Here is a 20,046-nt window from a genome sequence, read left to right as displayed (position 1 = left end):
ATGGTTTTTTATACATTTAAAAAATCTATCTTGAATTTGTTTTTGACTTGATTTCAGAGCGCGAGTTAGATTCCCTCTGCTATCCGAGTCTGACTGTTTATAAACATTATATAATAACTCATGATTGAAGCTGTTTATTTGTTTCTTAATACTTATCATGGTTTCCTCATCTACTGTAGTTTTTTGTTTCTTCTGTTTCAGACTAATGTATTGCTTCATTAATTCATCATAATATATATTTTTTGCTCTATTTAATTCTCTGCATTTGAATTTGAAGAAATCTTTCACTCTATATTTTAATATTTCCCATAATTTAATATTAGATTTGGTTAGAACTTTGAATTGTGTTATTTTTTGTATTTCCTTTTTTAGCTCCTTTAATAAATCTGTATTTTTTAGGCATTGAGTGTTTAGTTTCCAGAAGCCTCTGCTAGCTGAGGTCCCAGAAGCCTCCTCCTTTACTGCACTCCATCCATCTTCGTGCGTTTGGAATGAAAGGGGTTAAATCACGTGTGTAGGTTTTGGGAGCTCATAAGAAGTGTCGCTAGGAGGACAGAGACGTCATTGCGCTACACAGCGTCCCGTTCCGCTCACACCGGTACTCTTGCGTCCTGCTCCCGTGAGAGAACACGATGCGGACTGTGTCCGTCCTGGTTTGCGGCATCTTGCCTTTGCACCTTTTCCTCTGTGTTCATTCTCTGCCGGTCCGCGACCGGCCCGCCAGCAGGTCCAAGCAGCCACAGGTGAGTCAAACACGGACACCTGAGCATTACGCAGAGATAGAGAGTTGGACAGGGAACTTTATGCATGTGAAGATCACACAATGCTGAGCAGGCAGGGACAAAAGAGGAGGTAGTGTGTGTGGGTGTGTGCGCGTGTGTGTGCGCATGTGTGTGTGAGACAAGAGAGATGGAGTTCAAGAAAAGAATTGCGTATCGGTGAATGTTTTTCATGTAATTTACTGTCAGTAAAGCCAGCTAAAAGCAGCTGTATGTTTCATGACATATTTCTTCATATATATAAGTGGTTGAAGATGAAGTGAAGCGAAATTGTTATATTGAAAGAGCTGCAAACTCCTGTCACTTTCATACAAGGCTCCCTGCCAGCTTTTAGCTCAACAAGAGGTCTGCTATCTATATGAACTGCTTTTGTTCACCAACATGAAATATCTGATATGTAAAATGATTATGAACTCTGGGAAACTCATTGGTCCTGTAGTTGTTATACATGTTTAATCCATTTGAGGATGAGTGTGGCTGAGATACTGTATTTTATTAATGGAAAGGGATTTTAGTTATAGAATCAAAACGTCCTTTTCATGAAGTAAAAAATAATGAGGCATCATGCATGTTATGTCATTGTACTGTATGCCCAGACAGAACATCTGCAGGCCTGCTTTGCGGTATGGCTGTCAACAGCGTGAGTGAGAGAGTCAGATTAAGCAGGCAGAGGCAAGTCATCTGGCAACTGGTGGTGGTTAAAAAACTCTGCTTGTTTGCTGACTCGGACCAACAGGAGATCATAGCAGATACTTAGCGAGAGACACGTCAGGCAAACAGACAGCCGGCGACTGGTGCATCATGCGGAGTGTCTGCAGAAAACAACCAGCCCAGCCAAACAGGACCATAATACAACAGTATCAAACATTGCTATTCATTACATAATCCTTTGACTTTATTAGCCAATCTTCCTAACATGCAGTGAAACCCTGACAACATGTGTGGGCATTAAGCCACCCCATAAAACACCTTTCTTTTCATTTTATTCGATTACGTTTTGGCCATTTAGCCTTTAATATTGACAGGATAGATAGACTGGAAAGACAGAGAGGGTCACAGGTCGGATTCAAACCCGGTAAATGGTGCGGCCGCTCTACCAGCGGAGCTACCTGGCACCGCCACAAAACATGTCTTGATTGACAGTGAATGACTTCTGTTCACTTTAGTTTGCCCTACATGAGTTAGTTCATCCGCTACTCAACATTCAGCGCTGGAAAGTGACTAAGCACATTATTCAAGTACTGCACTAATGAACAATTTTGAAGTCCTTGAACTTTACTTGGGTATTTCCATTTTCTGCTACTGCTACTTCTACTCCACTACGTTTCAGTTGGAAATACTATACTCTTTACTCTGTTAATATCATTATAAAGCTATAATTATCAGACGCGATAGCGTGTGCATTTTTCTCGCCTTATGAGTCTGTATGTGTGTGTGTTATCATGGTGTTTGTACGTCTGACAGATTTTGTCATTGCGATATTGTCACAACCGTGCAAACTTTTCAGGTGTAGTTGAGATCAAAGTTTATTTAGCTAATTTAATCTTAAAGTTACTTTGATGTCTCAGTATCAGAGAAGATGGTCTATTTCTATATAGTTATTCTTCATGCTCGTCATCGGAGCCACCGATTCAGATTCTGATGAAATCATGGAGAAACTCCTTCAGCTCAAACTCCAGTAGGGCCTCCAGCAGAGACCAGTCCACCGTGGACAGACCCAGATCTTCCAGCAGTGACCGGTCCACCGTGGACAGACCCAGATCTTCCAGCAGTGACCGGTCCACCGTGGACAGACCCAGGTCCTCCAGCAGAGACAGGTCCACCGTGGACAGACCCAGATCCTCCACCAGAGACCGGTCCACCGTGGACAGACCCAGATCCTCCAGCAGAGACCGGTCCACCGTGGACAGACCCAGATCTGGATTTTATGCCGCCTATGACCTGCAGGCGGGAGGCGGCGAGCTCAACACCCAAGAGCAGACCTTATTGTTGCTGCTTTGCAGGTCCCAGATTTTCAATTTTTTTCTATCATATCATTGCCAACTGAATATTTTCAGTTTTTGGACTGTTTATCAGACGAGACGAGACATTTGAAGATGTCACCTTGGGCTCTGAGAAACTATGGATGTTATTCATAATTTTTTAACAAACAACTAATCGATTAGATGAAAAAATAATCAACACATTAATTGGTAATGAAAATAATCATCAGTTGCCCGCACACCTATATGAAGGAAGAGCTGGCTCTTCATGGTATGTGGTGTGCAGAGCATAATGAAGGTGTGCCGAAAGTTCTACTTTGTTGACCTTTGACCCAAGCTGTGCTTACCTCTATGGGCGCAGCCAATAACTGTTTATTACAGTGCCACTGGGAGTTTTGGCATGTTTAATACTGCTGTGAGCAGCACAAAACTATATGATGTGCCAATATTGTGTTCAATACCTGTTTCCACTTACCCCCACTGTTGGAATCTAAATGCGGGACTTGCACTTTAAGTATTTTTACATTGTGGTAATTGTACTTTTACTTAAGTGAAGGATGTAATACTTCTTCGACCACTGTCAACAGTATTTCACAAGTGTATGTTATACAGGTGGGAGACTGACCATCTGGTGACCTGGTGCGGTCTGAACAACTTGGAGCTCAACACTCTAAAGACAGTGGAGATGGTTGTGGATTTCAGGAAGAATGCAGCCCCACCAGCCCCTATCACCCTGTGTGACTCCCCCGTCGACGCGGTGGAGTCCTTCCACTTCCTGGGCTCCATCATATCCCAGGACCTCAAGTGGGAGCTGAACATCGGCTCCATCACCAAGAAGGCTCAGCAGAGGATGTACTTCCTGAGGCAGCTGAAGAAATTCAACCTGCCAAAGACAATGATGGTGCACTTCTACACATGTTGAGTCCATCGTTGAGTCCATCCTCTGCTCCTCCATCACAGTCTGGTACGCTGCAGCCACTGCCAAGGACAAAGGCAGGCTGCAGCGCATCATTCGCTCTGCTGAGAGGGTGATTGGCTGCAATCTGCCGTCCTCCAAGACTTGTTCGCTTCAAGGACCCTGAAGCGAGCAAGAAAGATTGTAGCCGACCCCTCTCACCCTGGACAAAAACTGTTCATGCCCCTTCCATCTGACAGGAGGCTGCGGTCCATCAGGACCAAGACCTCACGACACATGAACAGTTTCCTCCCATCCGCAGTCGGGCTCATTAACAGAGCCCGGGTCCCCCACTGACTCTGTCATCCCCAGGACAATTTCCTACTGGTCACTCCTCCGCACATCCCTTCTAGGTTATTATTTAAATACACTCGACACTTTTACACTACACTTACATCTCACTTGTTTATAGTCCTGTTATCTGTTCGTTTGTGCACTTTATTTTATATTTTACTTTATTTTATATCTTTCTGTAAATTTTAATGTTTCTACTTTGCACTGTGTTGATGTTGATTGTTAAATGTTATGCACCTCCTGTCATGTCAAATTCCTTGTATGTTCAACATACCATGGCAATAAACGGTTCTGATTCAGATGTAGAAAAAAATGCACCAATACTGACCGGATATTGAGCCGATACTGACTAAATAGCTGGATGGGGTATCTGTGACAGTGGGGCCGATCTATTCTATTCAATTCAATTCTATGTTTAAGTTTTGCAGCAGCATTACAAATGTTTATACTTGTAATTGCTGGTGTATGATAGGTAGGGTTGAGTACCGAAAACCGGTGCTAATATGGCACCGGTTCCTATATATAAAAAAAACCGAGAACGAGATCTGTCAAATGGCTGGCAGGCTGCTGACTTCCTCCATCGACATCGTACTTAGCGCTTTAGTCATCGTAGTAATGTCAGATCAGCATCTTTGAAAACCTTTCATAACACACTCCCTGTGTAATATGGCAGACGACCTGACTGAACAGGGAATTTCCAGATATCTGCCTACTGTGTGTGATGCAGTTTTGCTGAGGTTTTCAGAATAGACTTGTGTGTGTTTGTGCGGTGCACATTTTTTCAGTCATGTGCGTGTTCTTACCTGCATGCACACGTTGTAACAGATGTAACCAATGCCACCTATTAGATGAAACAATGCTCCTCTGTGAAGATGGGCTCGCCACTTCATTTGGGTTGAAGCTTGGGCTTCTCTGGGGCGGGATGCAGCCACACAGGGTCCTGTGGTGACATGTTAGCTCCATCTCCAGGATTCCCCCAAGATACACAAAGCTTTGTTTCAATAGCATGTGAGTTTGTGTTTATATTTTATGAAAACTTGCTTCTTGCCCAGACACCTTCCATCGTTCTGTCACTCACTGAGCTGCCTGTCAGCTCTGCTTGGACTGTGGCCTCAATTTTATGAAAGTGGTTAAAACCTCTTCAACCCTGATTCCAGTATGTCGTGCAGACATTGTTGAAAACTTCCATGAGTTTAGTCAAGCAATCGCTTCTGTCATCTTTCATGCAAAAATGCCCCCAAAGTGTCATCTCATTGGGAGTATTTGCTGCTTTTCTTTTTCATATCAATGGTTGAAGGTGCAAGATCAGAGATTGGGAGCATTCCGATGTCCACTCAGCGGCTCTCAACATGTTGATAGTACTAACAGTGTGAACTATGGCCAAAAGGCTGACAGAGCTAACTGTGTTTACCTGAAGGGGGACAGGAGGGTGGGCGCTACATTTCTGTGATGACACTGTGGGCCAGATAGTTTTGGTTTTAGGTTTCAAGCCCAACAAAAATGACCCTGATGATATCAGAGTTACCTTTTCATACTTGGGACAGCTTGTTCTAGAGCCACAGAAGACATTATACAACTGTTTCCACAAGTAAAGTGAACTTCAAACTTCGTGTTTCAAATCAGTGAAGTGCTATTTTAACATTATATTTAACAGTTTTCAAAGCCATACAGGTGTTGGGAACGAAAAGGAGTGTGTTTGAGTTATCAGCATTTAAGAAAACTAAATAATTGACATCAATAGGATTATTAATGTCAGTAGAATTATTAATGATTATTGATAATAACGGGGCACCACCCTGCGAACAGGGACCAATAACCAAACGATAAACTAAGTCTCATAATTAGTATTCATTCACAATGTCAATAGTCTGAGTACTATTACACATTCAGAGTGAAAGTGAAGGTTTAAGTTCGAGCACAGACCACATATACAGCTATTATCACAATACACATGCACAAAGTAATCACAGACAGCTGCTCTTTAAAATATAACAGAGTTTATTACGTTCTAATAATAATGATCTAGTCAACTAATATCTAAACTAACAACAACTATACATTCATGAGCACGCTATCTAAAGTCAACAGACTATTTGGTGTGTACCTGTAGTGTGTGTGTGTGTGTGTGTGAGTGTATGTGTGTGTGTGTGCGTAGGGGGAGGAGCGAGGGGACAGCTAAGGCGACGTACGTCAGTCTGGAACGTCGGGGCGCCTCTCGCGAGACCACCAGATGACTCGAGACTCTAAAATGGCGGATAGCCAAAAAGGGGACCTTGTTTTCTACACGTGCCTGTAGCCGTTTAGAGCAACCCGTAGCTACATTAGCTCAAAGCTATATGTGTGTGTGGATTAGTAAAATAGGAGGGAAAGAAGACAAAATAAAACAAATCCTCCAAAACAAAAGATTGAGACCCTCCGTGCCGCGTTGCAGTACGGAAGATTGCCCTCTCAGCTAAAGAAGTGCAGCCAGCGACTCTCTGATTGCACAGTTGCGGTCTGACCTCCGCACTGACCAGAAACAACCTCCGGCTTCACGAGCGGGGAGCTTCGGTGGAACTCAGGCATGTGCGGCGCGATCGATTCTCTCGGTAGCAGAGAAATCTCTTCGTCTGGATAAGGGAATTTTGCGTCCTTATGGCTAGAACAAGAGTGAGAAATGCGCTTCTGTCTCTCTTTGAAGAAATCTTCTTCACGTCTGCAGGAAAACTGGTTCGCGTCCAGGAATGCGAACACACAAAGTACAAAATGATAAACAGCTGGTATATTTGTCCCGCCAATATAAAACTGTTCAACCTAGGGTTTGGTTAAAAAAAGATTTCTTTAAAAGGGGAGCAAGCGTTGCGTGTGTGTGCCTCCTGCACAACCGAGGGATCGATGGAAGAGCGTTGAGGTGGGGGTTGCTGGTGATTTTGTAGAAAGAGAACCTGAACCACAGGGGTCCTGGGGTGTCTTGGCCCTTGGCCAATTAGATTGCAGCGGTGCCTTCAGGTAACCTCAGGAAAGCATAGTTTTTGGGGGTATCTGGTTGTCTTACCGGAAGTCCCGCCTTGGCATCCCTGCTCTCGTCCAATGAGAGTAGTGTTGCATTTGGGGGAGGAAGTTCACACTCTAATGTGACATTTTTCAGAGTGGGGGATATGGTCTTTCTCAAACTCGAATCAGGATGAACCCTTTGCTTGGCAAAAGGGGAGGCCTGATTCTCTTTGTCTCGCAGCACATGTCGAAGCCATATAGTCAGATTCCAACACAGGTTTGAAGCAGAGATGCATTTTGCAATTTGAAACATCGCCAAGGCCTTCCCTGCTTTTTAAGGATTCAAGGATAATTTATTATACTAATGCAGCGCAGGGGAAGCACAACGAAATGCAGCCCATTTGTCTATGTAGCAAATTGGGACTACAATCTAAATTTTGTTGTGCAACCCTGTTGTACAATGACAAATAAAAACCTTGTAATTTGTAATACAAGTAAAAACATGACAAACAACAAAAACTAGTACATTCCTGTCGTGTACTTTCTGAATTTGCATCATAAGGAATGTAACCAGCAGCAACAGAAACACTTCTCTGGGCAGACAATATGGCCGACATCTTCACATTACAAATTCAACATGAGGAAAACATTGTCCATGAACTCTGACTGTGTTTGAGCACCGAGCATCGTGATGTGAACACAGAGTCCTCCTCCTCTGGTCCACCAGAGTCCTGCTCTCTGTCCTGCTGTCTGCCCGTCAAGTGCAGCTTGATCCTGGATGAACGATGGAGTCAGGTCTCTGTGAAGATGTGGTCGCTGGGTTCACCTCAAGTCTTATTTCATCCATCTCATTTTCCTGTGACTGAGTATCAGACAGCCAGCAGCATGCTGGGTAGTGGACTAGCCTCAGGTCCTAGCTGGGTTAGCGTAGCTTCCATCTGGGCTCTCCTCCCTCTCCTCCTGGGGCACTTTGGTGGCGTTTGGTCTGGCAGGTCTGTGGGCGGTGATCGTCTCAGAGTCTGCTGCACTGAATCCAAACGCTTCCTTTTCAGATGTTGATGAATGTCAAACATATGCAGAAGTGCTTCAGTGACCAACACACAAAAAAGATTAGGACAAAAGAATGATGCACAATTCATGGGAGCTACCGGCCGCAGCATGTGCATGTCTTCAACGCTACAGGATTTCAGAGGGTTATGATAGGCCCTTAACAAACTGATCATATTGGGAAAAATGTCCACAGGGCAGCTTTCCAGTATTTCCATTAGTGTGGGGAAACTGTCCCGATCCATTTTACTTGTGATGTGCTGAGGGAGCATCAGTGACTTCAATCCCGTAGGAATCGCTTGAACCCTTTAGAAGGTTTTTCACGCCAAAAGTGGCAGATCCCATTCAATTCAATTAATTTCAATTCATTTTTGTAAAGCCCAAAATCACAAATTCTCCTCAGAGGGCTTTACAATCTGTACACATGTAACATCCTCTGTCCTGGAACCCTCACATCGGAACAAGAAAAACTCCCCCAAAAAAAACCTTTAACCTGGAGGAAAGAGGGAGAGACCTTAGAGAGAGCAACAGAGGAGGATCCCTCTCCCATGATGGACAGAAGTGCAATAGATGTCATGTGTACAGAATGAACAGCATAACAGAGTTGTGTATATGACAGAACCACGGCAGGAGGCAAGACCAGGTCCAGGTATGACCCGGGTCCACAGGAACCTGTGAGACGAGAAAGCACAGAGAATCTGGTGAAGAAGCAAAGTCAATAATGTGCATTAATGGTATCGGTAATAGGGTTAATAATGTTAATAATAAAGATAGTAGTAGGTGTCAGCAGGGCCATGGCGGGTGAAAGGACCAGTGTCCAGATGATACCACGATCCATGGAACCTGTGAGGCGAGAAAGAACAAAGACTCTGGGGAAGAAGCAAAGCTAGGCGACTGTGTTTCTTAGTACACGAGCTGCAGCATTCTCAATCAGCTGGAGAGATTTAAGAGATTTATTAGAGCAGCCTGATAATAAAGATTCGCAGTAATCTAGTCTAGAGGTAACAAATGCACAAACTAATTTCTCTGCATTGCTTTGAGACAGGATGTGCTTGATTTTTGAAATATTATGTAGGTGAAAAAAGTCAGTCCTAGAAATTTGTTTTATCTGGGAGTTAAAAGACAAATCCTGATCAAAGGTAACTCTGAGATTCTTTACGGTGCTGCTGGATGCCAGCGCAATGCCATCTAGAGAAACTATATCATTAGATAACTGATGTTGGAGGTGTTCTGGGCCTAGTAGAATAACTTCAGTTTTGTCTGAGTGTAACATCAGGAAGTTGCAGGTCATCCAGGTTTTTATGTCCTTAAGACATGCTTGCAGTTTAGCAAGCTGGTTGGTTTCATCTGGTTTGATCGATATATATAATTGAGTATCATCTGCATAACTATGAAAGTTTATAGTGTTTTCTGATAATATTGCCTAAAGGAAGCATACAGTATATAAGGTGAACAAGATTGGTCCAAGCACAGAACCTTGTGGAACTCCATAACTAACGTTGGTGTTCATCGAGGTTTCATCGTTTACATTTCCAAACAGATCGATCTGATAAATAGGACTTAAACCAGTTTAGTGCGGTTCCTTTGATGCCAATATAATGTTCTAACAGTGGTGGGCCGTCAGGGCCAGCAAGGCCTTCTCTGCTGGCCTAAACAGAATCACAAAGTTGTAGCTATTTTATAATTTAATAATCTTTCTTAAATACACTACATGTATTATAATTTATAAAAATATTTTTCCCATCATCTTATTTTCTCATTGCACAGCTACTGTCTTCCTCAGTTGCTCTGCTTCCAGTGCAGCTTGTTTTAAGTAGAGCTTTTATCCAATCAGATTTCACCTCTGTGTCTCTAGGTAAGAAGAGAGGCCCGAGGCCTGCAGACTCACAAGTGAATCCCTTTGCAGTTTAAGTGAATGGGGACGATATTGTTGATTGTCATAGTGTTCAACCAATCAGATCTTTAGTTTGACATGTTGGGCGTATTCTTTGACGTGTCAGAGCCTGCTAGCTGGCCTACAAGTACGTGATTGGTCAGTGGGCTAGCCTGACATGCTGGGCGGTGACAATCCCAATATCTGCTGCCTCTGTCGAGCGGACATTTTCAGCCCTCAAACGTATTAAAACATATTCAAGAAATACAACTGGGGAGACTCGACTGTCTTCACTGGCGTCCATGAATGGAGAAGGACTTCTTACTGGAACTAAAACACACGGATGTACTGAACAACCGTGAGATTTCTGTTAACAAAGAAAGGAGGACTTTGTCTTTAAATAGTGAACAGCAGCTCTGGTAAGTGAACTGCTTTTGTTTTTACATCTGCAGTAGCTTTAATATGCTTGTTTATAGATTATTATTTGTACAACTTGTTTTTATGAAGATGGATTTTTGTTTGGTTTTATATGTGATAGGAACCATTGTTACGTCCAATGTTGCGCTGGGGACACATTTAGTCGGTGCCAGTGTTGCCAACTTTCTCGCTAAATCTGGCGACTTTACAAACCCTCATGGCTACTTTTTTTGTCAAAAGCTACTAGCGACAAATCTAGCGACTTGTTCTGGTGTTGCAGTCCGAGCTGCAGTCAGAGAAGAGAGGCGACACACTGTGTGTTCATGTATCTGCACTCTGCAGTTAGCAGTTAGTGTATTTATAGATGTTGAGCTTCATTTTTACACAAAACAAATAATCAGAATCAGAATCGGCTTTATTGGCCATGTATGCGTGCGCATACATGGAATTTGACTCCGGTTACACATTACTCTCATCGTACATAAACACATATGAAATATATACAATAAACAAGAGAAATATAAGAAAAACAAGGACATTTAACAGCTATATACAATATAAGTATAAATATATCCCAAACAAAAGTGTGTATGTATATATATATATAAAATACAATAGTGCAAACAGAGGTAGTGCAATATGACTTATTTATTGTTCATGAGAGTGACGGCCAGTGGAAAGAAGCTGTTCCTGTGTCTGGTGGTTTTGGCGTACAGAGCCCTGTAGCGCCTACCAGAGGGGAGGAGTTGGAACAGCTTGTGTCCGGGGTGTGAAGGGTCTGCAGTGATCTTTCCTGCCCGTTTCCTGACTCTGGAGGTGAACAAGTCCAGGATGGAGGGCAGGCTGGAACCAGTGATCCTCTCCGCAGACCTGACAATCCGTTGTAGTCTGTTTCTGTCCTGTTTGGTGGCCGATCCAAACCACACAGTGATAGAGGAGCAGAGAACAGACTGGATGATGGCTGAGTAGAACAGGATCAGCAGCTCCTGAGGTAGGTTGAACTTCCTGAGCTGGCGCAGGAAGTACAACCTCTGCTGTGCCTTTTTCCGGATGGTGTTGATGTTGGGAGCCCACTTCAGGTCCCGGGAGATTGTGGATCCCAGAAACCTGAAGGTCTCCACAGCGGATACAGTGTTGTTGTGTGAGGGGGGGCAGTGTTGGGGGGGCTCCTCCTGAAGTCCACTGTCATCTCCACAGTTTTGAGCTTGTTTAGCTCCAGGTTGTTCAGACCACACCAGAGGACCAGCTGTTCAACCTCCCGCCTGTACGCAGACTCATCACCGTCCCCGATGAGGCCGATGATCGTTGTGTCGTCTGCGAACTTCAGGAGCTTGACTGTTTGGTCCTCTGAGGTGCAGTCGTTGGTGTAGAGGGAGAAGAGCAGTGGGGAGAGCACACATCCCTGGGGGGCGCCAGTGTTGATAGTCCGGGTGCTGGATGTGATTTTTCCCAGCCTCACCTGCTGCGTCCTGTCAGTCAGGAAGTTTGTGATCCACTGACAGGTGGAGGCTGGCACAGTGAGCTGGGAGAGTTTGGGTTGGAGTATCTCCGGGATGATGGTGTTGAACGCGGAGCTGAAGTCCACAAACAGAACCCTTGCATATGACCCTGGGGAGTCGAGGTGTTGCAGCATGTAATGCAGTCCCATGTTGACTGCATCATCCACCGACCTGTTTGCACGGTAGGCAAACTGCAGGGGGTCCAGCAGGGGTCCTGTGATGTTCTTCAGATGGGTCAACACCAGTCTTTCAAAGGATTTCATGACCACAGACGTCAGGGCGACGGGCCTGTAGTCATTTAATCCTGTGATGGAGGATTTCTTGGGGACCGGGATGATCATGAAGCGTTTGAAGCATGAGGGGACTTCACATAGCTCCAGTGATCGGTTGAAGATCTGTGTGAAGATGGGGGCCAGCTGGTCAGCACAGACTTTCAGGCAGGAGGGTGACACACCGTCTGGGCCTGGTGCCTTCCTGGTCTTCTGTCTGTGAAAGAGCCGACTCACATCCTCTTCGCAGATCCTCAGTGTCGGTGGGGGGTCGATTGGGAGAGATGAGGAGGAGGCAGGGGGTGTAGATGGTTGTTTGATGGGGCAGGTGGGGGGTGTGAGGGTAGGCTTATCAAACCTGCAGTAGAAGGCATTCAGGTCGTCAGCCAGTTGGTGATTGGCCTCAGTGGGGGGGATGGTCTCCTGTAGTTTGTGAGTACTTGCAGGCCTCTCCAAACTGACGAGGGGTCGTTGGCTGAGAACTTTTCCTCCAGCTTTTCAGTGTAGCTCCTCTTAGCTACCCTGATCTCCCTCGTCAGTGTGTTTCTGGCCTGGTTGTACAGGATCCTGTCCCCACTTCTGTAGGCCTCCTCCTTGGCCCGACGAAGCTGCCTGAGTCTTGCAGTAAACCAGGGTTTATTGTTGTTGAATGTGCAGAAGTTTTTATTCGGCAGGTTTTAATAACCGTAGCTGTGGCGTCATAATGAGGTGTTTCAGCTGCAGGACAGCAGTGAAGGCCCAGGTATAAAATGCACGGCCCGCCACTGTGTTCTAGTCTCTGCAACATGATGTAGTGGTCTATGGTGTCGAACGCAGCACTAAGGTCTAACAAGACAAGAACAGAGACAAGTCCTTTGTCTGATGTGATTAGAAGGTCATTAGTTATTTTACCAGAGCTGTCTCTGTGCTATGATGCTTTCTAAGTCCTGACTGAAAATCCTCAAATAAACTATTGTTAAGTAGAAACTCACACAACTGATTCACAACTGCTTTCTCAAGGATCTTAGAGAGGAAGGGAAGGTTAGAGATTGGTCTATAGTTAGCCAACACCTCTGGATCCAGAGTGGGCTTCTTAATTACAGCTACTTTGAAGGACTGTGGTACATGGCCTGTTAGTGAAGACAGGTTGATCATATCTAATAAAGACGTGCTAATTAATGGTAGCACTTCTTTAAACAGCCTAGTCGGTATAGGGTCTAAGAGACAGGTAGAAGGTTTAGACGTAGAAATTGTTGAAGTCAATTTGTCAAGGTTGATGGGAGTAAAGCCATCTAAACATATATCAGGGTTTACAGCTGTTTCTAAGGTTACCCTATTTGTGGAAAGATCGGTACTAGTCGAGGGCAGTACATTGTTTATATTCTCTCTAATAGTTATGATCTTATCATTAAAGAAGTTCATGAAGTCATTGCTACTGAGGTCTATAGGGATACTCGGCACAACAGAGCTGTGATTCTCCGTCAGCCTGGCTACAGTGCTGAAGAGGAACCTGGGGTTGTTCTTATTTTTCTCTATTAACGATGAGTAGTAAGCTGCTCTAGCATTACGGAGGGCCTTCTTATATGTCTTAAGACTGTCTCGCCAGACTAACCGAGATTCTTCCAAGTTATTGGAACGCCATGTTCCACTAACTTCCGCGAAACTCCTTTGTTTTACTAACTTCTTTTTTAAAGGAGCAATAGAGTCTAGTGACCTTCTCAGTGAGCTTGTAACACTATCGACAAGATGATCAACCTGGGTAGGACTAAAGTTAGCACAGGAGTCCTCTGTTATATTGAAGCATGGTATTGAGTTAAATACAGAGGGAATTGCTTCTTTAAATTGAGCTACGGCACCATCAGATAGATATCTAGTGTAGTAACTCTTGCTTACCGGTGTACACTCCGTTAGTAGGAACTCAAAGGTTATTAGATAATGGTCCCATAAAAGAGGGTTCTATGGATAGACTATTAAATCTTCTATGTTAATGCCATAAGTCAGAACCAGGTCGAGAGTGTGGTTAAAACAGTGAGTGGGTTTCTGTACATTCTGACAGAAACCAATCGAATCTAATAATAAGATAAATGCAGTACTGAGGCTATTGTTCTCAACATCCACATGAATATTAAAGTCACCTACAATAATTACTTTATCTGTTTTAAGGACTAGGCTTGATAAAAACTGAGAAAATTCTGATAAAAATTCAGAATACGGACCTGGGGCCCGGTACACTATAACAAATATAACTGGCTGTATTGTTTTCCACGTTGGGTGTGAAAGACTAAGAACCAAGCTTTCAAATGAGTTATAATCTAGTTTAGGTTTAGGATTTAATAATAGGCTTGAGTCAAAGATGGCTGCTACTCCACCTCCTCGGCCGGTGCCTCGAGGAATGTGAGTATTGATATGACTTGGAGGAGTTGATTCATTTAGGCTGACATATTCTTCATTACACAGCCAGGTTTCAGTAAGACAAGATAAATCAATATGATTATCTGATATTAGCTCATTTACTAGTACAGCTTTAGATGACAAAGATCTGATATTTAAGAGTCCACATTTAATTATCCTATTTTGTTGCACTGTTGCGTTGGTATTAACTTGGATTAAGTTATTTTGTTTAACTCCTCGACTGTTTACTTTTGATTTAATTAATTGAAGTGGCCGTGGGGCAGACACAGTCTCTATATGGTTTTGGGTGAGTACCTGCTCTAATGGAAGCTCAGAGAAGTGTGTAAGACTGCAACTCTGGGTTGTCATGGATTAGGTTCACAAAGAAACTGGGTCAGATTTGCAGAAATGAGATCTGCTCCATCCAAAGTGGGATGAATGCCGTCCCTCCTAAGCAAACCAGGTTTTCCCCCGAAAGTTTCCCAGTTGTCTACGAAGCCCACATTGTTTGCTGGACACCACCGCGACAGCCAGCGGTGGAACAATGACATGCGGCTAAACATTTCATCATTGGTCAGATTCGGGAGGGGGCCAGAGAAATCTACGGAGTCCGACATGGCTTTTACGTATGTACACACAGATTCCACATTAACTGTAACTGTCAAAGAGACATGTGTAATTGTGTATTCTATTGAGTTTATATGGTACTGTATGTGGTGCCTCGAGGTATCTTATTGCGTCATGTAACGTGGTAAAGTAACAGGCCACACCCAGAGTTGGCGTGGGCATATGACGTGGCATTGTGGGTCGTTTGCTGCTGTTACGTCCCTACTGGTTTTCAAACCTACTGGTTTCCCTTCCTGCCTCTGTCGACAGATTCGTCAAACATTCACAAACATATTGCTGGAGATCTATAAACCACATCTCATATTCATTGATACATCACAGGAACGTATGAAGAAATACATTGAAGAAAATATATTTATGGAAAGATCGCAACCACCTGGATTCGAACTCTTTCGAGCAAAATAGTAATAAATCCAAAGACGGTCGCGCTACACGATCTGCCAATTGCTCTTAAGGATGTGTCAAACATTCAGTTCGATTCAGTCATACCTCGTCAGTGTCTACAGAACGTTTTGGTTTAGGGTGAACTGAAACAACTGGTTACCTCGGGCGTATCTTCGAACACTTCCAAACATTTTTATCAACATCCGTAGTAATTGTTTTTTTGGCACTGTTTTTGCTGTTTAATTACTTTTCAATCGCATTATATTATAGTATCTGTGTCTTGTATGTGTAACTACTGGATGCCTAAATTTCCCAGGGGATAAATAAAGCATCCATGAATGAATGAATGAATGAATGATATTGGTCCTAAAAAGGGGTCAGAACCACGAATTGGTCAGTTGTCCATTATTGTTTTCCTCGAGTCTTTGCAGGCTGTTTCCTTGTCCAGAGATCAAAGTTCCTGTGTGAATGTAAATGTGAAGTCCCCATTGCTACATATTGTATATTTGTATCCTAAATTCCTTCTGACAAGTACTTTATTAGACCTGCTCAAACTGTTGGTGGTCTGATATCAGATGGAAACACTACAAACAGAATGACTTGCTATAACAATTTCCATGTTTTTTGTATTTAAATTAAAGACTATTTGCCAACAACTAGTGAATCTGATGATAGAATGTGTTTGTCAAATGTTGGTCTCTTTCTTGTTGACCTTGGAAAAAAAGAAGACTAGAAATAGTACTACAAGAAAAGGATGCACCATCCCCATGACAGTTCTCACCCAATCATTTCCACCACAGTAATGTGTACTGGTCCAGCTTGTTGTCTTTTAAAAAATGGCCTACTCAGCGACTCTGAAGCTGAACTGTACCAACAATCATAGGCTAATGGGACAGCTGACCTTGTTGACTCCAATTGTCAAATCAGCAAAACACAACCAAACTGTATCAGCAAGTAACTGACTTCACTGTGTGAGGAGGAAGGATTATGGCGGCCACCCAGCACAGCACTGTATGAGTCTTAAAGGATAAAATGGATATTGCAATATTCAGTTGGAAAATGAATAATATATATTATTATTTATCATGTCTAATAAAGTCCCTGTTTCTGTATAATGACCTTCATGAGTGTGCTTTTGTTTGAAGGTATGGCCTCACAGCAACAGTCACGATCTGAAGAAGAGGGGGAAACACCAACAGGACACGCTAAACAAAGGGTACCATCTACAGTCTGTACTGGCATCCAAAAATGACACCGAGTTCTGGAAGCGTCCTCGCTGTGGAGTCCCAGACTATCCCACTTTAACGCAGGTTGGCCTGTCGTACTATAACCTGAAGGAGAAGAAGGGAGGTCTAAGTACACACCAGCGCAGGAAGCGATTTGCTCTGTTTGGAGGGCGCTGGGAGAAGACGGACCTCACTTACAAGTAAGAAACACAAACATTCTCTTTGTAAGTGCACTGCTTTTGTCTTCTATCCTGAATGTTTTGGTGGTTGTTTTGCTGGATGTAAACTCAATGAAGCAGAGGAGGTTGCAGCTCCTCTATATTTGAGAGGCAAAAGGAAGAGCAGAAAATAAAACAGAGTAATTTGTTGAAATAAATCATTAACTTATCTTAGCATCTCTTCTCTTCTGTTACTTTAATGTAATCCATTAGATTTTTTTCATGTTAATTTGTGATTGGCCAAAACACATACCATGATGCTCCGAGGGAGGACGTCCTCCCTTCTGTCGTTACCAATCAACAGCCAGAATACAATACTGACATCGCGTTGGTTAAACACTGTATGGACTTGAGTGTGATGAGCTGACAGTAAAGCAATATTAGCATATTAGAAAATAAATAATAACATGCAAAATGTGAACACATAACAAAACAAAAAAATGTTATTTAGATTTTTACAAGTCCAATTTCGCTTTTTTTCAGATTTACGTAGCTACTTGCATGACAATTTAACAGTTATAGCAGCCCAGAAGAACCCGCACAGTAGTCACCCAGACTGGATCCCTGTCTGGATCCCTGTCTGGATCCCTGTCTGGGCGACGGGCTTACTGATATGCTTCTAGTGACACACAATGTTCCTATCCATCCACAGCCTGCTGTGGTTATTTTTAAGAAATCTTGAACAGGCCATTGTTTTACTGCGTATTCTTTTGTTACATAAAGTAGAGATAAGTAGCCAACTAGTGTAGTATTAATGATAAATGTATATATATAATTGCATATTGTTTATATGGCACTTTTCAAGCCAGTACAAAGTGCTTCCACATTAAAAGATTTACAAAATCAAATTCAGAAACCCATGTAAGCCCCTATCCTCCCTACATGACAAACACACATGAGGAACATAAGAGCACATATATCAGGTAGCACTGAGCTCATAAAATAGAGGTGCAAGTGCAAAATAGACAAATAACGAAATAAAATAACATGACGCTGTGGGTTGGCTGATATATCAGCTTCTATTAGCTTATTGCACATAATTCATCTCTAATGTCTATTTAGTGTGAAAAGATCTCCTTCAAACAACTGGATTCATTCAAGTTTCTCACCAAAACATTTTACAAGATAACATGTGATCATCATGATAACGTCATAATTTACCTTCGCCCAATACTCATTTTCACTGAACAGAGCCTGAATGTGAATCTATGGAACCTCCTTCGGTTAGACATTCAAGGAACAGAAAGCATAAATGCTGATGTCCTGATCTCATCTTTTTACTGAATATCGGCCGTTAATGTCAGTAAAACTTTATTTCACACTATGATGGTTAAACTGTAATTAATCCGTCATTCACATGCGTCCTGAACCGGGGGGAGATTCGTACGGATCCTTGATCGACAATGGTCTGTTACACCATTACAAGGAGCCAAAAAGTGCAAGTTTACATACTTTTTACCATGAATAAGTGACAAAAAAACAAGCACAAAATGTCATGTCAGGTATTTTCAATGAAACTTTTGATACCAAATAAGCAGCTCTGTGAGGCTGTATTTGGGCACAGCGGTGCCTTGAGCAATGATAATGCTAACATAATGTTAACAATATTAAAAGCCATGAAAAGGTGCAATTTGCATGATATGTGACCTTTAACTAGCATTAGCACTTCTTTGTTACACTAGCTACAGAAAGTACACTGAATGTACACATGCAACTTTTGCTTTGTAACGATTGTAACAGTGACTAAAGATCTACCCGGCTTTACAAGAACAGTGCTGTTCCTTCATTTCATTGTCTTGTGTCTTGATTGTCATGTGATCTGCTGGTTCACATTTACACTGTGGTGTGTAGCTTTAGCTTCTATATTTTTAACCTGTTTCTCTGCTGATTTAACTTGACATCCTGGATTTATTCTTCAAACCCACATTGTAGACCCTTCTGTCTGCTTCTTTCTGAAATAGTTTTACAATATTTATTTAAGGAGTGCAGTTAGTGACAGTGTGGGCTCCATGGTAACTCTAAAAGCTTGACAGAGTAGCAACGGGGCTTAGCGAAGTGTCATTCCTGATTTCATTGGGTCCGAGTTAGCTGGGCTTCCCTTTTTAACACAACTAGCTGTGTTGTCAATAACAAGCAACAAGGCCAATTGTGACAGTGGTTGATATGGTTAAACATTCACATGCGAGAAGAACACTTTACAAGAACACACTTGTAGCATGGCTACAAAAAATACACGCTGTTGGCCCGTCAGAATTGCAAGGCCCGACAACTCACCTATTTGCACTGACAATCAATGATTATTGAAGGACAAATGCAGAATATTAGAGACCAAACACCAATTGTATTATGTATTGCGTGAGTAGGGCTTCTCAAGCCAGTGAGCCAGTTAGTGAGCTTTAAACACTATACGTCACCTACACCAGTGTTGTATTATCAATATATCCAAGAGCATCAACTAGAACTATCGGGGGGTTATTTATAACTGTGTACACAACATCAGACCAGTATGGTTATCAACTATTAATTAGTTAAAATTTGTGACATAAGCTTTTTCCTTACACAGCAGCACACACAGCTTACCATCTATTTGGTGTTCGGTGAGTCCTTTAACTTTGTCAGTGGTGGTTGCCGGAGGTAAAGAGGTTCATATTGCATCCTGTCTTTCATGTCTGAGCTTGTCCACAAAGCTGAACATTAAGAAAAAGCCCATTCTCTATCTATAGATTAACACAGAGGGGAATGTATGCATACATACTTTGTTGATTTGTAATATGTTTTTTGAAGTCAGTGTACCTTTTCGTGTGAGATGAAAGTATCATTTTACTAAGTTTTCCTGAATTGATATTTCATACTAAAATATTCCATCATGTACATATTGAATGTACTGGCTCCCTGTTGCCCAATTTTGGATACATCATTTACATAATAAAGTAATACCTTGTTGGCCTAAATAATAACCACTGATTGATAATTCTTCCTCTGCATTATCAACCGAAAAATAACGCATCCTATTTATTGGTTTGACTTCTGCCAAAAATGGTAAACCATGCAAAGGAAACCCCATATTTTCTATACTTTGTATGGAAATATCAAATAAGCAAAATGCTTGGGAATAAACAATACATAATTAATG

At 42.5% G+C, this 20,046-nt stretch overlaps 1 protein-coding gene across 2 annotated transcripts in view; it reads left to right on the top strand.

Moving 5' to 3' along the window:
* The first annotated feature begins 287 nt into the window (after positions 1 to 287).
* LOC116400552 (stromelysin-3-like) overlaps positions 288 to 20,046 on the top strand; it is a 34,932-nt gene continuing 15,173 nt past the window's right edge. For both annotated transcript variants that reach the window (XM_031878452.1, XM_031878451.1), the window contains exons 1-2: positions 288 to 743; positions 16,615 to 16,895. In XM_031878452.1, coding sequence (XP_031734312.1) covers positions 633 to 743; positions 16,615 to 16,895 — 392 coding nt within the window. In that variant the 5' untranslated portion in view covers positions 288 to 632. The remainder of the gene's footprint in view (positions 744 to 16,614; positions 16,896 to 20,046) is intronic.

The sequence above is a fragment of the Anarrhichthys ocellatus genome, unplaced genomic scaffold, assembly GCF_004355925.1.
Source record: "Anarrhichthys ocellatus isolate YVR2014 unplaced genomic scaffold, GSC_Weel_1.0 scaffold179, whole genome shotgun sequence".
Taxonomy (NCBI): Eukaryota; Metazoa; Chordata; class Actinopteri; order Perciformes; family Anarhichadidae; genus Anarrhichthys; species Anarrhichthys ocellatus.
The sequence above is the reverse complement of the archived record's forward strand: the minus strand, read 5'-3'. Positions and strand labels throughout refer to the sequence as shown.